The 17,625-nt window shown below is 37.0% G+C and overlaps 1 protein-coding gene across 7 annotated transcripts in view; it reads left to right on the top strand.

Annotated features, from left to right (window-relative positions):
* The window catches only part of HELZ (helicase with zinc finger), a 188,621-nt gene that overhangs the window by 88,396 nt on the left and 82,600 nt on the right, over window positions 1–17,625 (top strand). For all 7 annotated transcript variants that reach the window (XM_023729303.1, XM_004374202.2, XM_012554956.2 and 4 more), the window contains 3 exons: window positions 10,183–10,361; window positions 13,276–13,394; window positions 14,504–14,649. In XM_023729303.1, the coding sequence (XP_023585071.1) occupies window positions 10,183–10,361; window positions 13,276–13,394; window positions 14,504–14,649 (444 nt within the window). The remainder of the gene's footprint in view (window positions 1–10,182; window positions 10,362–13,275; window positions 13,395–14,503; window positions 14,650–17,625) is intronic.

Here is a 17,625-nt window from a genome sequence, read left to right as displayed (position 1 = left end):
ATGTTATCAGGAGGGACCAGTCCCTGGAGAAGGACATCATGCTTGGTAAAGTAGAAGATCAGTGAAAAAGAGGATGACCCTCAGTGAGATGGACTGACACAGTGGCTGCACCAATGGGCTGAAACATAGCAATGATTGTGAAGATGGGACAGGACCAGGCAGTGTTCTATTCTGTTGAACATAAGGTCATTGTCATGGATTGAATTATGTTCCCCCAAAAATGTGTATCAGTTTTGTTGGGTCATGATTCCCAGTATTGTGTGGTCGTCTTCCATTTTGTGATTGTAATTTTATGTTAGAGAGGATTAGGGTGTGATTGCAACACCCTTACTAAGGTCACATCCCTGATGTGGTGTAAAGGGAGTTTCCCTGGGGTGTGGCCTTCACCACCTTTTATCTTACTAGGGATAAAAGGAAAGGAAAGTAAGCAGAGAGTTGGGGACCTCATAGCACCAGGAAAGCAGTGCCAGGAGCAGAGCACGTCCTTTGGACCTGGGGTCCCTGCATGGAGAAGCTCTTAGTCTGAGAGAAGATTAATGAGAAGGCCGACAGAGAGAGAAAGCCTTCCCCTGGAGCTGACACCCTGAATTTGGACTTTCAGCCTACTTTACAGTGAAGAAATAGATTTTTCTTTGTTAAAGCCATCCGCCTGTGGTATGTCTGTTATAGCAGCACTAGATGACTAAGACAGTCAACTATGAGTTGGAACCAACCCAGCGGCACCTAACAACATTTTCATGATAGCGTTAACTTGCAAATCTATTTCCTAGTGGATTAATGTATTGAATTATTAGGATTTATTAGCACCATCTATTGTTACATTGCTGTTGTTTACCTCAGATTAATTAATTATGGACAACATAATTACAAAAGCCAATGGACAACAAACGTGAGAGGTATGGGAGATGGAAGAGAGAAAATTAGAAAATTAGAATCACTGAGTACTCTGGGGAGATCACCTTTATCTGAATTGTCCCAGGATGCAGGGGAAAGAACACAAGAGGGCACTAAGTGTCCAGATGTGACCACAAAGACATGGTGTCTCTAGGGAGTAAGGCTGATGAAGAGCTTGCTTTCTTTACAGTCGTGAATGTAGTTAAAAACATTAAATAGTAAATGCAGTATATATGCTTAAATATACAGACTTACGGTTAATATTTATAAAATTCTATTAGTTGCCAGGAATTGAACTTAAAATATCTGGGGATGGAGGTTTTAGAAACCGTTTTAGTTTGTACTTTTTTGTTAGATTTCTAAATGAAATAGAAGGGAAACACTCTCTCTTTGTGAGGTCCTGAAGCACAATATCTCGTTCTGGCAAAGTTATCACTTAGTAGATAGAGTTCGTCTATGGAGAAAAGCATGCATGTACTTTGTGTGGATGTTTGATGCACTTTGGAGATGTTTTTGGGAAAATTGAAGGTATTTATTGTTTTATATAGATTTTTGAAACAGATTTTTCTTCTGGGTTCAGATCTTTCTGATTCTGTAGTATCTTAAGTAATAGCATTTGGTGGGGGGTTATTTATCATGTATGAATTCAATACATGAATAAACTTTCAGTGAATTAAAACTATGTATTACCAGACTATCTCTTGTTTTAAGGATTGTTATAATTCATGTGGTATACACAGATTGGTTTATTTCTAGAAAATATGTAAATCACTTAATTGGTGTTGTATTTTATACTATGAGCTTGAAAGTATCACTTGTCACTATCAATCCTCCAATTTTGAAAATGTTTTTGGAAGTGTTATAAGTAACCCTTTTATAGATAGTGTCTGCGTTAAATGTTGCAGAAATTGGAAGTACAGGGAAAATATTTAAACCTAATACTTAAATCTTTTTTTTTTTTAGTCAGCACTAGAATATTATACTTTTAAGAAAATAGGCCCAATGATCAAACTTCGTATTTTTATTAGGTTCAACTTGAGTTGATTTTCCAAGGTAATTGTGAAAAAGTCAGTAGTTAGATTTAGAAAGCTATTATTATTACTATTGTTTCTATTAGGAAGAAGTGTTGCTGGGAGTTAGATCTGATGAACAATTTGAAAAAATACTTAAAGTTTTACAATGAAATGTTCATTGAACGAAATATGGAAAAGATAGAAAAGCACAAAGAAGAGAATAAAATTTAACTATAATTTCACCAGCCAGACACTAACATTTTGTTTAATTTCTAGTCATTTATGTACTTAAAATACACATACTTACAGTTGATATGAATGGAATCATAGCATATAATTTTTTAAGTGTGTTTTTTCATGTATTTAAAAGTAAATTCAGTTTGCTGATCTGATTAAACATTTTAAAATTAAAAACTAAAACATTTTCTTAAAAATTTTTCTATCTTTTAAAAGTGGTTCTGGTTATTTTCACCATGTTTACAGTCTTTTCTGGATCATAGTAATCTTTTTGAAATACATTACTTTCCCCTACTACTATATATATTTGGAGACTCTTATTAAAAAATAGCTTATTTAGTTTTTTGTTCTGCTTAAATAAAGAAACCAATAACCTGTTTTAAGTTTCATGGAGGGTTAGAACAGATTTTCGAAGATTATGAGATTAGTTTTTGTGCATGTTACATTTGAGCTGTGTTTGAAACATCCTGGAGGAGATAGATGTCAAGTGAATAATTGGATATGTGTCCTGCAGCTCCAAGGGGAGAAAAATGTGTGAGTCATTGGGGTGTGTTGATAGTGAATTGAAGTCACCGGCATGGATAAGATTGCCAGGGGAGAGCATAGAGCTTGACAAGAGGAAAGAGCTGAAAACTGAGCTTTAGGAACCTGGTGGTTAAAGTGCTTGGCAGCTAACCGAAAAGTTTTGTGGTTCGAACCCACCAGCGGCTCCACGGGAGAAAGATGTGGCAATTTGCTTCTGTAAAGATTACAGCCTTGGAAACCCTATGGGGCAGTTCTACTCTGTCCTATAGCATTGCTATGAGTTGGAATCGACTTGCCAGCAATGAGTTTGGTTTTTGGTTTGTAAACTAGAGAAGCAGCAGGAAAGCAGGAAGGATTGAGTCATGGAAGCTGAGGGAAGAGACTGTCAGGGAGGGAGCAACCACAGAGCTGGATGCTGCTAATAAGTAATTTGACTGGAAATTGTCCATATGGTTTAGTGACATGGAAGACATTGATAAGGTGGAGGCCCTTGACTAGGTGGAGTATAAGCCATGTTCAGTGATTAGAGGAGTAAATAGGAGATTAGCAGTATGGATAACACTTCCGAGATGTCTGGCTGTGAAGAAAAACCAAAAAACCAAACCCATTGCCATCGAGTCTATTCCAACTCTATAAGGGAGGGGGAGATAATGGGCAGTAATTAGAAGAATATGAGGAGTTAAATGAAGGTTCTTTTTAAATTGGAGAAGCCAGAGCATTTTAATTTGAAGAAGCCATCTGAAAGTGAGAGGTTAAATTCAGAGAGGAGGAAAAGGATTATACTAGGTTCATGAGCGGCCGGAAGCCCAGGGAAGGAATCAGCCTTAGGTAGGAGGCAACAGCTTCTCAGTTCTAACAGGCTAAGGAAGAGGATGAGATAAGGGCAGATGTGCGATTATACATTTGCTGTTGGAGAGGTGAGGAAGTTTTTATTTAAAGTTTTTTCATTTATTTATTAGGAAGAACAGGGACTTCCCAGCACTGTGGAAAAATATTTCCCTCTACCCCAAGACTTTCTGAAAGTAATAGGTCTAGGACTGGGAAGGGGCAGAGATGGAACAGGGATGATGTTGTTAGAGGCCTAATGAACTATAGAGACAAGTATTTATTAAAAAAAGCTTGCACAGTGAGGTTGACTATCTTTCCCCACAGGAAACTTTTTGGTTTTAAAAAAATGCCTTTTAGCTTTCTTTCTGTATTGTTCTGTGTTGCCCTGTGTAACCTGGTGAAATAGAAAACACCATTTATAATGTTATTTGATGCTGCTGCCATATTACCTAAGAGTATAATGAAGCAGCATGAGATCTATTTTTGTCCAACTGTTTTATTCTTATGTAATTCCAATTAAGTTTATAGGTTATAAACCGATGACTGGGTTTGGATTTTAATATGTATATAAAGGAATTCAATATTGTCAGATAGCTGGAGCCATTCAGTCATTGCATGTGAGTTTTAAAATATGGCAATGTTAAATTTTATGGTGATAGTTAAGCATTTTCTTGGGTTTTAGGAAAGGAGAGCATCTTTGTAGCAAAATTCTTTTGAAAATCAGACAGAATATCATTTGAACTCAGTTTTTAGAAATCATCTAAAAATAGATTTTTTCATCTGTATAGTTTGTATGCAATACTAGAAATGTGGTTAATAATAATCAGTCAATAAGAACTCATTAAGTGCTGTTTTATGCCTAGCACTTATTTTTCTACATGTGAGTATGAACATAAGTATAAAGGAAGTATAAGACATACAGTAGGCATTGAATGAATGTTGAGTGATAGACTTGGTTCTTCCATTCAGAAAGCTTACCGTTAGGATAGATTTAACTGCAAAGCTTGTGGCAATGACTATGAGTGTACTAGACGTTCAGAGATGGAAAGAGAATGTCAAGGCCTGTAAGATCTGGAGGAAGCTTTGGGAAAGAGCTTGAGCCTCAACGGGGTTGTAAAGAATGATAAACCAATGGGAAGGAGGAAAGGTTTTCCAGGGAGGGGAGCAGCTTAAACTAGATTTGAGTTGTAGTTAAAAAATAAAGAATTCTACTCTATCAGAAATGTTTGTATATCAAAGTTTATTGGCAGGAATAAAGAGTACAAATAATGGCTTTTTTTTCATTCATAATGGTTCAGTTAGCTTTCTTTTTAATTAGTATTTATGTTGATTAAAAAAAAATACATGCACATAGTTTTGTAAAAGGTCACACTGTCCTTTAAGTTGGATAGCAAAAAAATCTCAATGTCTTCTCACATGCTCACTTCTCTCCAGCCATGATTGCCAAAAGCAAATACTTTCAACTCTTTTAGCAGTTTCTTGTGGTGTTTACTTCCATTTTTCTAAATAATGCATATAAACTGCTGTATCTTTATTTTTTGGGTATCTGTGAACTTTCTATTATAGCAGCTTCATTGTTAGTGTTTTTATTAGGATTTTGTAAATTATTTTCTGTTGACAAATAATATATGCCTATTTCCTTTCATGTACTTTTTTTTTTTTTATTCTGGCATTAATAATACTAGTTTTTTTCATTTTGCTTCATTTTCTTTGAACATCCGACCAGTTCTTTATGCCCTAAGTAACTGTAAAATGCCTGTCAAAATATGTTTCTACATTGTCAAAGTGCTTAGATAATTTATCAGTGCCATTTTTTTGCCCCCTCCTGTAGACTTCCCTAATTTACTCTTCCTGTCAGAACTGGTTGTTCTTTCTTGTCCTAAGACTTCTCTTTGCCATCATCTTGGGATTTCTTTTTCTTTTCTCCTGTGTTAGATCCTGTTTCCTGGATCTTAGGTCTTGTGTCTATCTTGATTTTCTACCTTGTTCTGACGGTGCACATCTTCCAGTATACATACTTTTTAGTGTTTCCAACCTTTCTGAGACAGGGTGCATCTGAGGTAATATTTTTGAGCTCTTGAGTGTCTGAAACTGCCTTTATTCTCACTTCAGATTTAATGGGCCGTTTAGCTGGCGGATGGGGTGGGGTAGAGGTGGAATTCTAGTTTGAAAGTACTGGCTTGTAAATGTTAGTTTTTCTCAATATTTGCTTACCAATAAATTGGGTACTTAGGCAGGTAGACTATAATCAGTAATCATTAGCATCTATTTAATGATTAATTTTATGCATCTTTATGAGCCAGTGCTTACTTTTTGAAGAAAATTTTTGTACATAGTATTGTACATAGTATTTGTCTTAGTCATCTAGTGGTGCTATAAAAGAAATACAAGAAGTAGATGGCTTTAACAAAGAGAAATTTATTTCTTCACAGTAAAGTAGGTTGTAAGTCCAAATTCAGGGCATCATGTCCAGGGGAAGGCTTTCTCTGTTGGCTCTGGAGGAAGGTCCTTCTCATCAATCTTCCCCTGGACTAGAAGCTTCTCTGCACAAGAACCCCGGGTCCAAAGGACGCTCTCAGCTCCCAGCACTGCTTTCTTGGTGGTATGAGGTCCCCAACTCTCTGCTTGCTTCCCTTTCCTTTAATCTCTTGTAAGATAAAAGGTGGTACAGGCCACACCCCAGGGAAACTCCCTTTACATTGGATCAGTGATAACCTTAGTAAGGGTGTTACAATCCCACCGTACTCCTCTTTAACATAAAATTACAAACACAGAATGGAGGTCAGTCAGACAATACTGGGAATCATGGCCCAGCCAAATTGATACATATATTTTTTGGGGGGCGGGTACAAAATTCAATCTATGACAGTATTCTGCCAAGTTTAGATTATCTACATTGTGTAAATTTTCCTCCATACCAAATATCGCTTTCAAGCGTGGTCTAGAATTGAATGGAAAAATGAACTCAGTTCTAGTTTGGTTTGAAAATTTTTAATTTAAATATTATTTTTAGTAAAAATTATCACCAAAATCAAACTTGTTTTTTTCTTATTTAAGTAATAAGCATTTAAAGCCAACTACTATTATAAATCTATAAGATATAATTTTACTATTACGATAGAATTCCCATGTCTAAGAAAAAAGAAACGAATGTTGTAAATTACTAATTATATCAGAGAGTCAAAACAATTAATTACTTCTTTAAGACCATTTCTACTTTGCTTCCAAAAATCATTTATGGTAGCTCTAGTAAAGTGTACAGAGGCAGGAAAATTGAGAATCACCAATACAAGAGCAAGAAGACAAGAGCCTAGTAACAAATGGTGCCTCTTTGAGAAAAGGAAATTGTTAGAGAAATTTTAGGTTGACTGAAGGTACTCTAATTAAGTACCAGATTTTGTTGTAACCTTTTCTGGAAGCGAAACCAGACCAATGGGTCTGTGCCTGGTGTACAAGAATCCAATCTCTCAGACACTGTTTTTGAGAGGAAGAAAGAGTTTATTTCTCAGGCTAGCAAGCAGGAACTCAGAGGTATCGACCTCAGATTGAGTTCTTCGATTTGAGGAAGATTCACATTTTATAATTATACATATTCATATAGGGATGGACGAAGGCAGTGAGCAGGATCAGGAAGTTCTAATATTCATAGTTTCTGTTGGTTATTCATTATGAGGTGGGGCTAAGACTTGGCATGAAAGGTAGGCCGACGGACTCTTCGCTTTTGAAATGGGCTCAGCTACTGCAGATGACGTATGTCTGGTGATTTGGGTTCCTTGACATGAGTCTTTTCGTTCCTTGACGTGAGTTCTCTTGTTTTACAGAGCATGCATGGTGGCCCGAGGTTGTCTGTCAGTCATTTTTATCTGTTCTGTGCATGTCTGACCATTCTGAGCCAGTTAGATCTGGACCCATTTGGGGCTCCCCAGAGGGTCTACAAAACAGCTTAGTTGGGGAGGTGACTAGACGTGGCCTGATAACCGATGGAGTACTAATTAATTAGGTGTCTTCAACCTCTAGGGTCTCCTGACAAGCTGAATAAAAAATATCCTCTTGTTCCATGTGAAGTCTTATTAAATAAAATGCTTCTCAAAATACGTACTTTTTGATAGACAACAGTTTTTTTTTAATTTTTCATAATTGTTTTGATTCCTTGTGTTCATGTCATGATGACCTTCCTACGTTTGTGTGATGTATATTGAATATTAACTGAAAGTTAGGAGATACTGGTTTTAGTTTTAGCTTTGTTATGGGTGAAGGGGATTAGGGGACTTAAATTTGTTGGGTGCCAGGCATTGTGCTACATGCTGCTTGTATATTATCTCATCTGATTTCCCCAACCCCCTGAGAGATATAATTATTATATTCATTTTGGAGATAAGACAAAGGAATGTTAGAGAGGATAAATAGATTTGAATCCTAGCCATAAATAAGTCCTTTGGGCTTCAGTTTTCTCTTCTATAAAAAGGGAATGATAGTGATGTCAATAACAGCAAGCGCTGAATTTCACCCAAGGAATAGAAGCAATGAGAAGAGAATATCCACAGTTTCCTTTTAGTAGATCTTTCAGCTGACTTATGTATGCCCAAATAACTACTTTTCCTCCCATTTTAGATAGATAACCTGTTCTTACTCTTTTCTAAGACCCGCCTCTCCACTTCTGAAGGAGCTCACATCCCTTTCTGTCTACACAGCTCTCCTCTCCTGCATCCTTTTTTTCTCTCCACCAGATTATACAAATCAGCATACAGATATTCTATAATGTCTACTATTTAAAAAGAATTTTTTTCCCATTTATCCGCATTCCTTTAAGCAAAACTTTAGATCTAAAGAGTTGTGTATACTCATTGACTCTGCTTCCTCTCTTCCCCTTTTCTCTTGAGCTCACAGGCTTTCATCTCTACCGTTACTCTGAAACCATCATATTAAGGTCACCATTGACTTCCTTGTCACTGAAATCTGTGGTGTTCTCAGTCCTAATTTTACTCAGCCTCTTAACAGTATTTGACACAGTTACCCCCGTTTCTCTTGGGACACTTTCTTCATTTTACTTCCAAGATCCCACTCTCTCCTGAGTTCTTTCCTCTTTCATTGACTGCTGCTTCCCAGTCTCCTTTACTCTGTCTTCCTTTTTCCAGCCTCTAAATGTTGGAGTGATCACTTGGTCAGTTCTCTAACTAGTTTCTTTTTTTTAGCTACACTTATTCTGCAGGTGAATACCTGGTCTCAAGATTTAAGTATCATTCCTATTGTATATTTCTTGCCCCAGGTATTCTCCTGGACTCCAAACTTAAATATTCTACTACTTACCTGGATACCTCCACTTGGATGTCTACTACTAAATATGTCAAGACTGAACTCTCAATTTCCATTCTAAATCTATTAGTCTCCTTTCACCACTTTTGTAAGTACAACCCAGTTGCAAAGGCATGGAATCCTCTTTTCCCTTACATTTCACATCTAGTTTATCAGTAAATTCTATCAGGGTTATTCTCAAAATGTATAGTGAATCTGACCATTTTCACGTCTCCACTCTTATCACTCTAGTCCAAACCACCATCTTCTCTTGTCCACATCCTTACAATAACCTCCTAACTGGCATCCCAGCTTCCACTCCCTTCATCCATCCCATTCAGTGGTGTGTTAGAGTCGGCTTGTACTGGCTTGTGAGAGCTGATGCTGTGCATCTCTTCCTAAGTTCATATTTAGTGACATCATGTTGGTAGGTTGAAATTAGCCATGGTAGTAGTTTTTACACCACAGACATCAGCAAACACTACAAATCAGGGCTACCTTTATCCTTTACCAGCATAACACTGACCGTTCCCCCTCTCTCTCCCACCTCCGCGTATTCTACCCAGAGAAACCAGAGTGGTCCTTTGACAACATAAGTCATGTCATTTGACTGTCTTGTCAAAACTCTGATGGCTTTCCATTAATCTCAGAGTAAATCCAAAGCCTTTATGGTAACCCGAGAGCCCTGTGTAATCTGCCTCTGTGCTGGCACATAGTAGGCACCAGGTACATCTTTGTTATATGGGTAGGTGGATGGATGCATGACTTGTTTCTATACTATCTTGGTAATCTACAATGTGAGGTCTATTAATAATTTTATTTTTCAAATAATGGAAAAGATACCCTTTCTTAAGGTTTTCTGATTGACTGACATTTAAATTCATTTTTAAATTTCCAGAACCTCAGACAGAAGCCTGTTTAAATATAGGTATAAGAATATATTCTAAAGTGAAATGCCAGTAAGGTTTTGAATTTCTGTTGCAAGTATGTAGTTCACTGTTTTTTCATTATCATAAGTAATTAAATGTGAATTTAGTATATTTTTAGAAGAATATTTTGAAAACGTAATTCCAGAATATGAATGTTTTGAATGTAAAGAAATATAATGCTTATGAAACTTTTGTTTGTGTGTCGTTCTGTTGCCAAATTAATTAGATACTTACTTGTGGTAGTGCATGTTTTCTGTTTGAATATTTTTTTGGGGAGGGGTCACAGTAAATACAGTGGCAGTTGTATGTTAAATCCTAGTCTAGTTGGGTGTTGGTGGTTATCAGATTTATTTGTTAATTTCCAGATATTGTGGTTGTAAAATAACAATGTGGATAGTCTCATAGTCAGATACTGTTAAGATGTTAATAAATGTAAATAGGAAATATCTTCTTTTGCTTTATAGGGTATATTTCAGAAATCGCTGGGTAAAGACTGTCCACCCAGTTGTGCATCAGTACTGTTTGATCTCAAGCGCACATTCCACCTTTCAGATGCCACAGAAAGAAGATATTCTTAAACATCGAGTGGTTGTTGTTACATTGAATACTTCCCAGTACCTCTGTCAGTTGGACCTTGAACCTGGTATGCTGACTCAGGACACAGTTATGGTGGCTCACAGGCTTACAGGTTATATATTCAGTTCAGACCAGGGGTTGGCAAATCTATAGTCCATGGTCCAAATCTGGCTTGCTGCCTATTTTTGTAAATAAAGTTTTATTGGAACACAGCCATTCTTGCCCATTTATTTACTGATTTATCTATGACTACTGCTTTTGTGCAGCTAAGTTGGGTAGTTGCAACAGAGATCGTGGGTTCCACAAAGCCTAAAATATGTACTATTTGGCCCTGTACAGAAAAAGTTTGCTAACCCCTAGTTTAGACATTTTAGTAACTGCTGTTTCATTTGTTCTCTAATTGGTCAGGAAGTATTTACTGTTGATCATGTGAAAGATTAAAATTTGAACAGTGCTAGTGTTTTCTATAATTTTCTCAAGCTTTTGCATTATATAATGTAGAGACAGCAATCATGATAGGGTTTTTTTATGACAAATTATTAAGGTTATTATATTTAAGTACAGGCACTGTGTAAAATAAAATAGTATTGTGAGAAGGACAGATAAGATGCCAAGAAGGTGTTCTGATAAATATGGCAGAACTTAACCATCAGAAAGTGGTATAACTTTAAAGTAGTTACTTTGGAAGAATATTCATTTATTACTGCCATATTATGATTGTTGATGTGGCTCAACACTTTTTTGCTCTCTCCTTTTAGAATTGCTTTCAGAGCCAGTGACAAATTCTTTAGAACATCTGAGTCCCTGGAAGGTAGAGACTGTTCTCTTCACCTTGTATTTCTGGCACCTGGCCCAGGGTATAGACACCTGGAGGCCCTTGATAAACTTCTGTTTATCTTAAATGAATGAATCGTGGCCAAACTTTCCTTTTAGAGGGTAGATTTAATTTTAGAAAAGCTTCAGAATCTTTCTGAGCTGTGTCTGGTGAATATGGTAGGTGGTCAAGCAGTGTGATACCATTAGGGGTTAAAAAAAAAAAGAGATGTGCCTCTTCTATAAGGAGACGGCGTACTTTCTGGAGCACGTGGCTCATAGTTGGCTCATGAGGGCAGTTACAAAAGCAGAGTTTCAAAACTATTTTTGAACAGAGGCAGCATCATTGGAATGAGTTATATTTCCTCTCAAGTGACTTCTTTGAATGGAACAACATTTTTTTGAAATGTAAATTTTGGTATGTTTATTTAAAAATCAGTCTCATTACTTTATAGTCTGCATTTTTTGCAACATAGATTAAAAACCCATACCTCCTAAACAGTATAGTTATGTGACAAAGATTAAAAAATGACTTTGAATGGAAAGAGTATAAAATAATAATATTCATTGGAAGTTGACTATGTGCTTTATTCCTGATGTTTTAAATACTTATTTCGTTTAGTTCTCTGATCAACCCCATTGAGGATTATTTTACAGATAAGAAAGCCAAGACTTAGGCTAACTCAGTTTGATTAATTCAAGTTACCTTTACTAGCTTAAGCAGTAGCCATAACAGTTTCATGATTTATGCAGTTCCTGATGCAAGCCTAGCTCTATTTAATTAAAATATTATCTAATGTAATTACTGGATTGATTTCACTAGTTTGTTTTTTTCCTGTTTGATCCTATGCTTATATAGTTGTCTTCCTTAATTAGTCTTGTGGAACAAAAGTGCAAAGGCTCCTCAACAAGGAGAAAAGTGCGTGTGTTTATATTGCGCTTGGGCCACGGTTGGTAAATAGGCAACAGCTATTAACTAGTTTATTAATTCTTGTACTGTCAGCCATAGCCATTTGTTGGAATGGATAATGATGATGATGATGATGGTTCTTTCTGCCAGCGAGTAAGATTTAGAAAGTTCCCAACCTAAGAGCAAGTTGTATTAGAAAATTGTATAAACAGTTTGGAACTTGTTGCTATTAATAGAAAGAGAGGTTAGGGTCCAGGGTCAACTCACAGAAGGCTGATAAGTTAGTAATACCACTAGATTCTAGGGAACTAGTTCCTTTATAACTTGCTGCTCTGTTGAGAAGCTACTTTGTGTCTTTTGTTCTGCTAGTGAGAGGAGAACCCTCGCTGTCTCCCCCAGTGAGTTGGCAGTAGAGGAGACCTCCTCCTCCACACTGAGACAGCAAGGATTGTGCCTCTCTTCTCCCTCTTATGGGCCGAGGGGCTTTCTTCTCCTTCCTGCACAGCCTGTCCCCCAACACAGCAGAGCCCCGTGCCCCAGTTGTGAGTGGCAGCAGCAGCCAAGCCATGAGATGGCTTCACTGGAGGTGTTTGCATCTGGGGACATTTGATAATGCACAGTTTTGACATTTGTTATCAGCCACTGTTTTTGCAGAGGAGCGATTTTTCAGCTAGTGTAGGGCCTTACACAAAAATGATAAAATATAAACAATCAAATTAATGAATTTGTTAATACTCTTTGTTTTTAATCCAAGTTGGATTTTTTTAAATTAGGAATTTGCCTGAAATAACATTTTTCTATACACTATAACTTTCTCCTCTACATTAGATTATGGGTACGATTGTCTTTATTTTAAAGTCTAATATACATGTTTGGGTTTAAGTCATTTGTAAACTATCATTGTTTTATTTTTAGTGTTTCACCAAATAAGTATTGAAAGAATTTGGGGGCTGTCAATGTTTAGTTGCCAGCCTCTCTTTTTGGTCAAAACTTCGTCTTGTGCTTTTAAATCTTTTCTGTATATACTGATTCAGCTGTTAGTCTTTGGACACTTAGCATTAGATGCCATTCACGATCTGTTATTGAGTGAAGTAATTTTTTTTTAGCCTCTATTTTTTAAATATTGATTTAAATCAACAGTTGTCTAAACTGAGTGTTAGTATTAAAAGTACTTTAAACTCTTAAATTCCTTAGCAGAAAAGAAACAACTACTCCTATCTTAATTGCTGCTTTATTGTGTTTACACTGTACTTTCTAGGGTTTTTTACACACATTCTGTTAGATGAAGCTGCACAGGCCATGGAGTGTGAAACCATTATGCCTCTAGCATTAGCAACTACAAACACTCGGATTGTCCTGGCTGGAGACCACATGCAGGTGTGTGCTCCCTGAATCATCAGGTTAAAAGTAATTTTTAAATGTATCTTGGTGTTTAATATTCTGTTTCTTAGAATGTTCTATGAAACTGTACCATACATTGCAGTTTGAGTATTTTAAATGTGTGTGTACTAATAGTGAAAAACATTGGTATTTCTGAAGGAAAATTACTGTTCCACCACTCCTTTTTTCTTCTTTGTTTAGATAGGCAGTTTGGAATGAATGAAAGTTTATTATTGTTAAAATTTTCAAGTTTATAAAATAAAATTTAAATTAGTATCCTACAGTTTGCCCACTCCTGTCTCTAATATTTGTTTTCCTGAAGGGTTAGCTTTTCAGTGTCATCAGAAGTGAAGTACTTAATTAAAAATAATAGTAAAAATCCCAAAGAACACGTCTGATTTTATGTGTTTGAATACCTATGTATAAGAAAGAGAAAGTGAATTTTTCTATTAAAATATATACTTTACAAAGTTGCAATTGGGAGTCCTTTCCACCACAGTTGATTAAGATTGCATCTACATAGCATTGTAAGCTTTTAAGGCATCCAGGAAAGAGCTGAATACAGAGAAACAAATTCTGCTTTTGTTTCTTTGCCGAAACAGTTCAATCTTGTTCTGTAGTAAAAGGCATAACCAAGAATGGCTTCCTATACTTTATGAGATAAAGAGAGTTATTTTGCTAATTAAAAATGATTCTTTTTAGTAGTAGATGGTATGTCCTGCCATCTTGTCATTTTAAATAGTTGACCATTTCTAGTGAAATAAGTAATGTGACTTCTTGTCCCTACCAATAATACAATGGGTTGCATCCCTAAAATTACAGCAGTAGTAGCTAATATTATGTTAAAGGAACTCTTTTTTAATCTATATGTAGAAATTCTTGGTTAGCGTTGGTATACTGTAATGAAAAAGTTAAAAATTTTAGCCTAGTTCTTCATAGCAGTAAAATTGTTCATAGAAAATATTCTTGATACTGATTACTCCAACATTCACCATATTGAGATTTAGTACATCACAGGTTTCAGCTTGCAGAATTTTTCTTAAGTAGGTTAAAAACTACTGTTTGTATATGTAGTTAAATTTTCTCTGTATGTTTGTCTGTTACAGCTCAGTCCTTTTGTTTACAGCGAGTTTGCTAGGGAGAGAAACCTTCACGTCTCATTACTTGATCGACTCTACGAACACTACCCTGCTGAGTTTCCCTGTAGGATCCTCCTCTGTGAGAACTACCGCTCGCATGAAGCTATCATCAAGTAGGTGTGAGCTGCCCACTTCGTGTCACATTTCCTGTGGTCTGATGGGAGAGAACCCAGAATGACGCTGTTACTGGGGACAGATTATTCCCAACAGAGTTACATGGAATCCCTAGTGTTGCAAATTATGTTTAATTTTATGTTTTTAAAAGAGCACTTCAAAAGTCAGAGCTGTAAATTTTCACGAAATAGGGCAATTCTGGAAACTAAAATTTTAGGTTCTACTAGTTTGTCGTACTGTGGGGGCTTGTGTGTTGCTGTGATGCTGGAAGCTATGCCACCAGTATCCAAATACCAGCAGGGTCACCCACGGCAGACAGGTTTCAGCTGAGCTTCCAGACTAAGACAGACTAGGAAGAAGGCCTGGAGATCTACTTCTGAAAATTAGCCAATGAAAACCATATGGATCACAACACAATATAGTGCCGGAAGATGAGACCCTCAGGTTGGAAGGCACTCAACATATGACTGGGGAAGAGCTGCCTCCTCAAAGTAGACTCCACCTTAATGATGTGGATGGGGTCAAGCTTTCGGGACCTTCATTTGCTGATGCGACACAACTCAAAATGAAAAACAGCTGCAAACATCCATTAATAATCGGAAACTGGAATGTATGAAGTGTGAATCTAGGAAAATTGGAAATCATCAAAAATGAAGTGGAATGCATAAGGATTGATATCCTAGGCATTAGTGAGCTGAAATGGACTGCTTTTGGTCATTTTGAATCGGACAATCATGTTGACTATGCCGGGAATGCAACTTGAAAAGGAATGCCATTGGATTCATCGTCAGAAAGAACATTTGAAGATCTATTCTTAAGTACAGCACTGTCAGTGATAGGATAATATCCATAAGCCTACAAGGAAGACCAGTTAATATGACTATTATTCAAATTTACACACCAACCACTAAGGCCAAAGATGAAGAAATTGAAGATTTTTACCAAACATTTGCAGTTTGAAATTGATCGAACTTGCAGTCAGGATGCACTGATAATTAATGGTAATTGGAATGCAAAAATTGGAAACAAAGAATGATCGGTAGTTGGAAAATACGGCCTTGGTGATAGAAACAGTGCCGGAGATTGCATGACTGAATTTTGCAAGACCAACAACTTCTTCACTGCAAATACATTTTTCATCAACATAAACGGCTACTATACACGTGGACCTCGCCAGATGGAGTACACAGAAATCAGATCGACTACATCTGTGGAAAGAGATGATGGAAAGGCTCAATATCATCAGTTAGGACAAGGCCGGGGGCTGACTGCAGATCAGATCATCAATTACTCATCTGCAAGTTCAAGTTGAAACTGAAGAAAATTAGAACAAGTCCATGAGAGCCCAAGTACAACCTTGAGTATATCCCACCTGACTTTAGAGACCATCTCAAGAATAGATTTGACACGCTGAACACTAATGACCGCAGACCAGACCAGTTGTGGATTATGCCTATTCCCAAGAAAGGTGATCCAACTGAATGTGGAAATTATCGAACAGTATCATTAATCTCACATACAAGCCAAAATTTTGCTGAAGATCATTCAAAAGCGGCTACAGCAGTGTATCGACAGGGAACTGCTAGAAATTCAAGCCGGATTTAGAAGAGAATGTGGAACCAGGGGTATCATCGCTGATGTCAGATGGATCCTGGCTGAAGGCACAGAATATCAGAAAGATGTTTACCTGTGTTTTATTGACTATGCGAAGGCATTCGACTGTGTGGATCATAATATACCACATGGATAATATTGCAGAGAATGGGAATTCCAGAACACTTAATTGTGCTCATGAGAAATCTGTACATGGATCAGGAGGCAGTTGTTCAAACAGAACAAGGGGATACTGCATGGTTTAAAGTCAGGAAAAGTGTGTGTCAGAGTTGTATCCTTTCACCATACCTATTCAATCTGTATGCTGAGCAAATAATCTGGAAGCTGGTCTATATGAAGAACACAGCATCAGGATTGGAGGAAGACTCATTAACAACCTGATTTATGCAGATGACACAACCTTGCTTGCTGAAAGTGAAGAGGACTTGAAGCCCTTACTGATGAAGATCAAAGACCACAGCCTTCAGTATGGATTACACCTCAACATAAAGAAAACAGAAATCCTTACAACTGGACCAATAAGCAACATCATGATAAACGGAGAAAAGATTGAGGTTGTCAAGGATTTCATTTTACTTGGATCCATAATCAACACCTACGGAAGCAGCAGTCAAGAAATCAAAAGGCGTATTGCATTGGGCAAATCTGCTGCAAAAGACCTCTTTAACGTGTTGGAAAGCAAAGATGTCACCTTGAGGACTAAGGTGCGCCTGACCCAAGCCATGGTGTTTCAGTGGCCTCATATGTATGCGGAAGCTGGACAGTGAATAAAAAAGACCGAGGAAAAATTGACGCCTTTGAATTGTGGTGTTGGCGAAGAATATTGAATATACCATGGACTGCCAAAATATGGAACAAATCTGTCTTGGAAGAAGTACAACCAGAATGCTCCTTAGAAGCAAGGATGGAAAGACTATGTCTCACATACTTTGGACATGTTATCAGAAGGGATCAGTCCCTGGAGGAGGACATTATGCTTGGTAGAGGGTCAGCGAAAAAGAGGACGACCCTCAAGGAGATAGATTGACACAGTGGCTGGACCAGTGGGCTCAAGCATAGCAACAATTGTGATGATGGCACAGGACCGGGAGGTGTTTTGTTCTGTTGTGCATAGGATCACTATGAGTCGGAAACAACTGGGCAGCATCTAACAACAACAACGGTTATGACACATATTTTTTTGTGACTCAATATATAATCTATATGAAAAACCAAATGCTATAATAAATATATTGACAAACGACATGATGGCTTGCTTGTGGTCTCTGTGTTATACAAAGAATCTGTTTTAAAAGGAAGGAAGGAAAAAGGAAAAACTATGAAACTTAGTAATAAAGTTATTTAAGGTTTCTATTAAATAT

The sequence above is a fragment of the Trichechus manatus genome, unplaced genomic scaffold (genome assembly GCF_000243295.1).
Source record: "Trichechus manatus latirostris isolate Lorelei unplaced genomic scaffold, TriManLat1.0 scaffold00028, whole genome shotgun sequence".
NCBI lineage: Eukaryota > Metazoa > Chordata > Mammalia > Sirenia > Trichechidae > Trichechus > Trichechus manatus.
The sequence above is the reverse complement of the archived record's forward strand: the minus strand, read 5'-3'. Positions and strand labels throughout refer to the sequence as shown.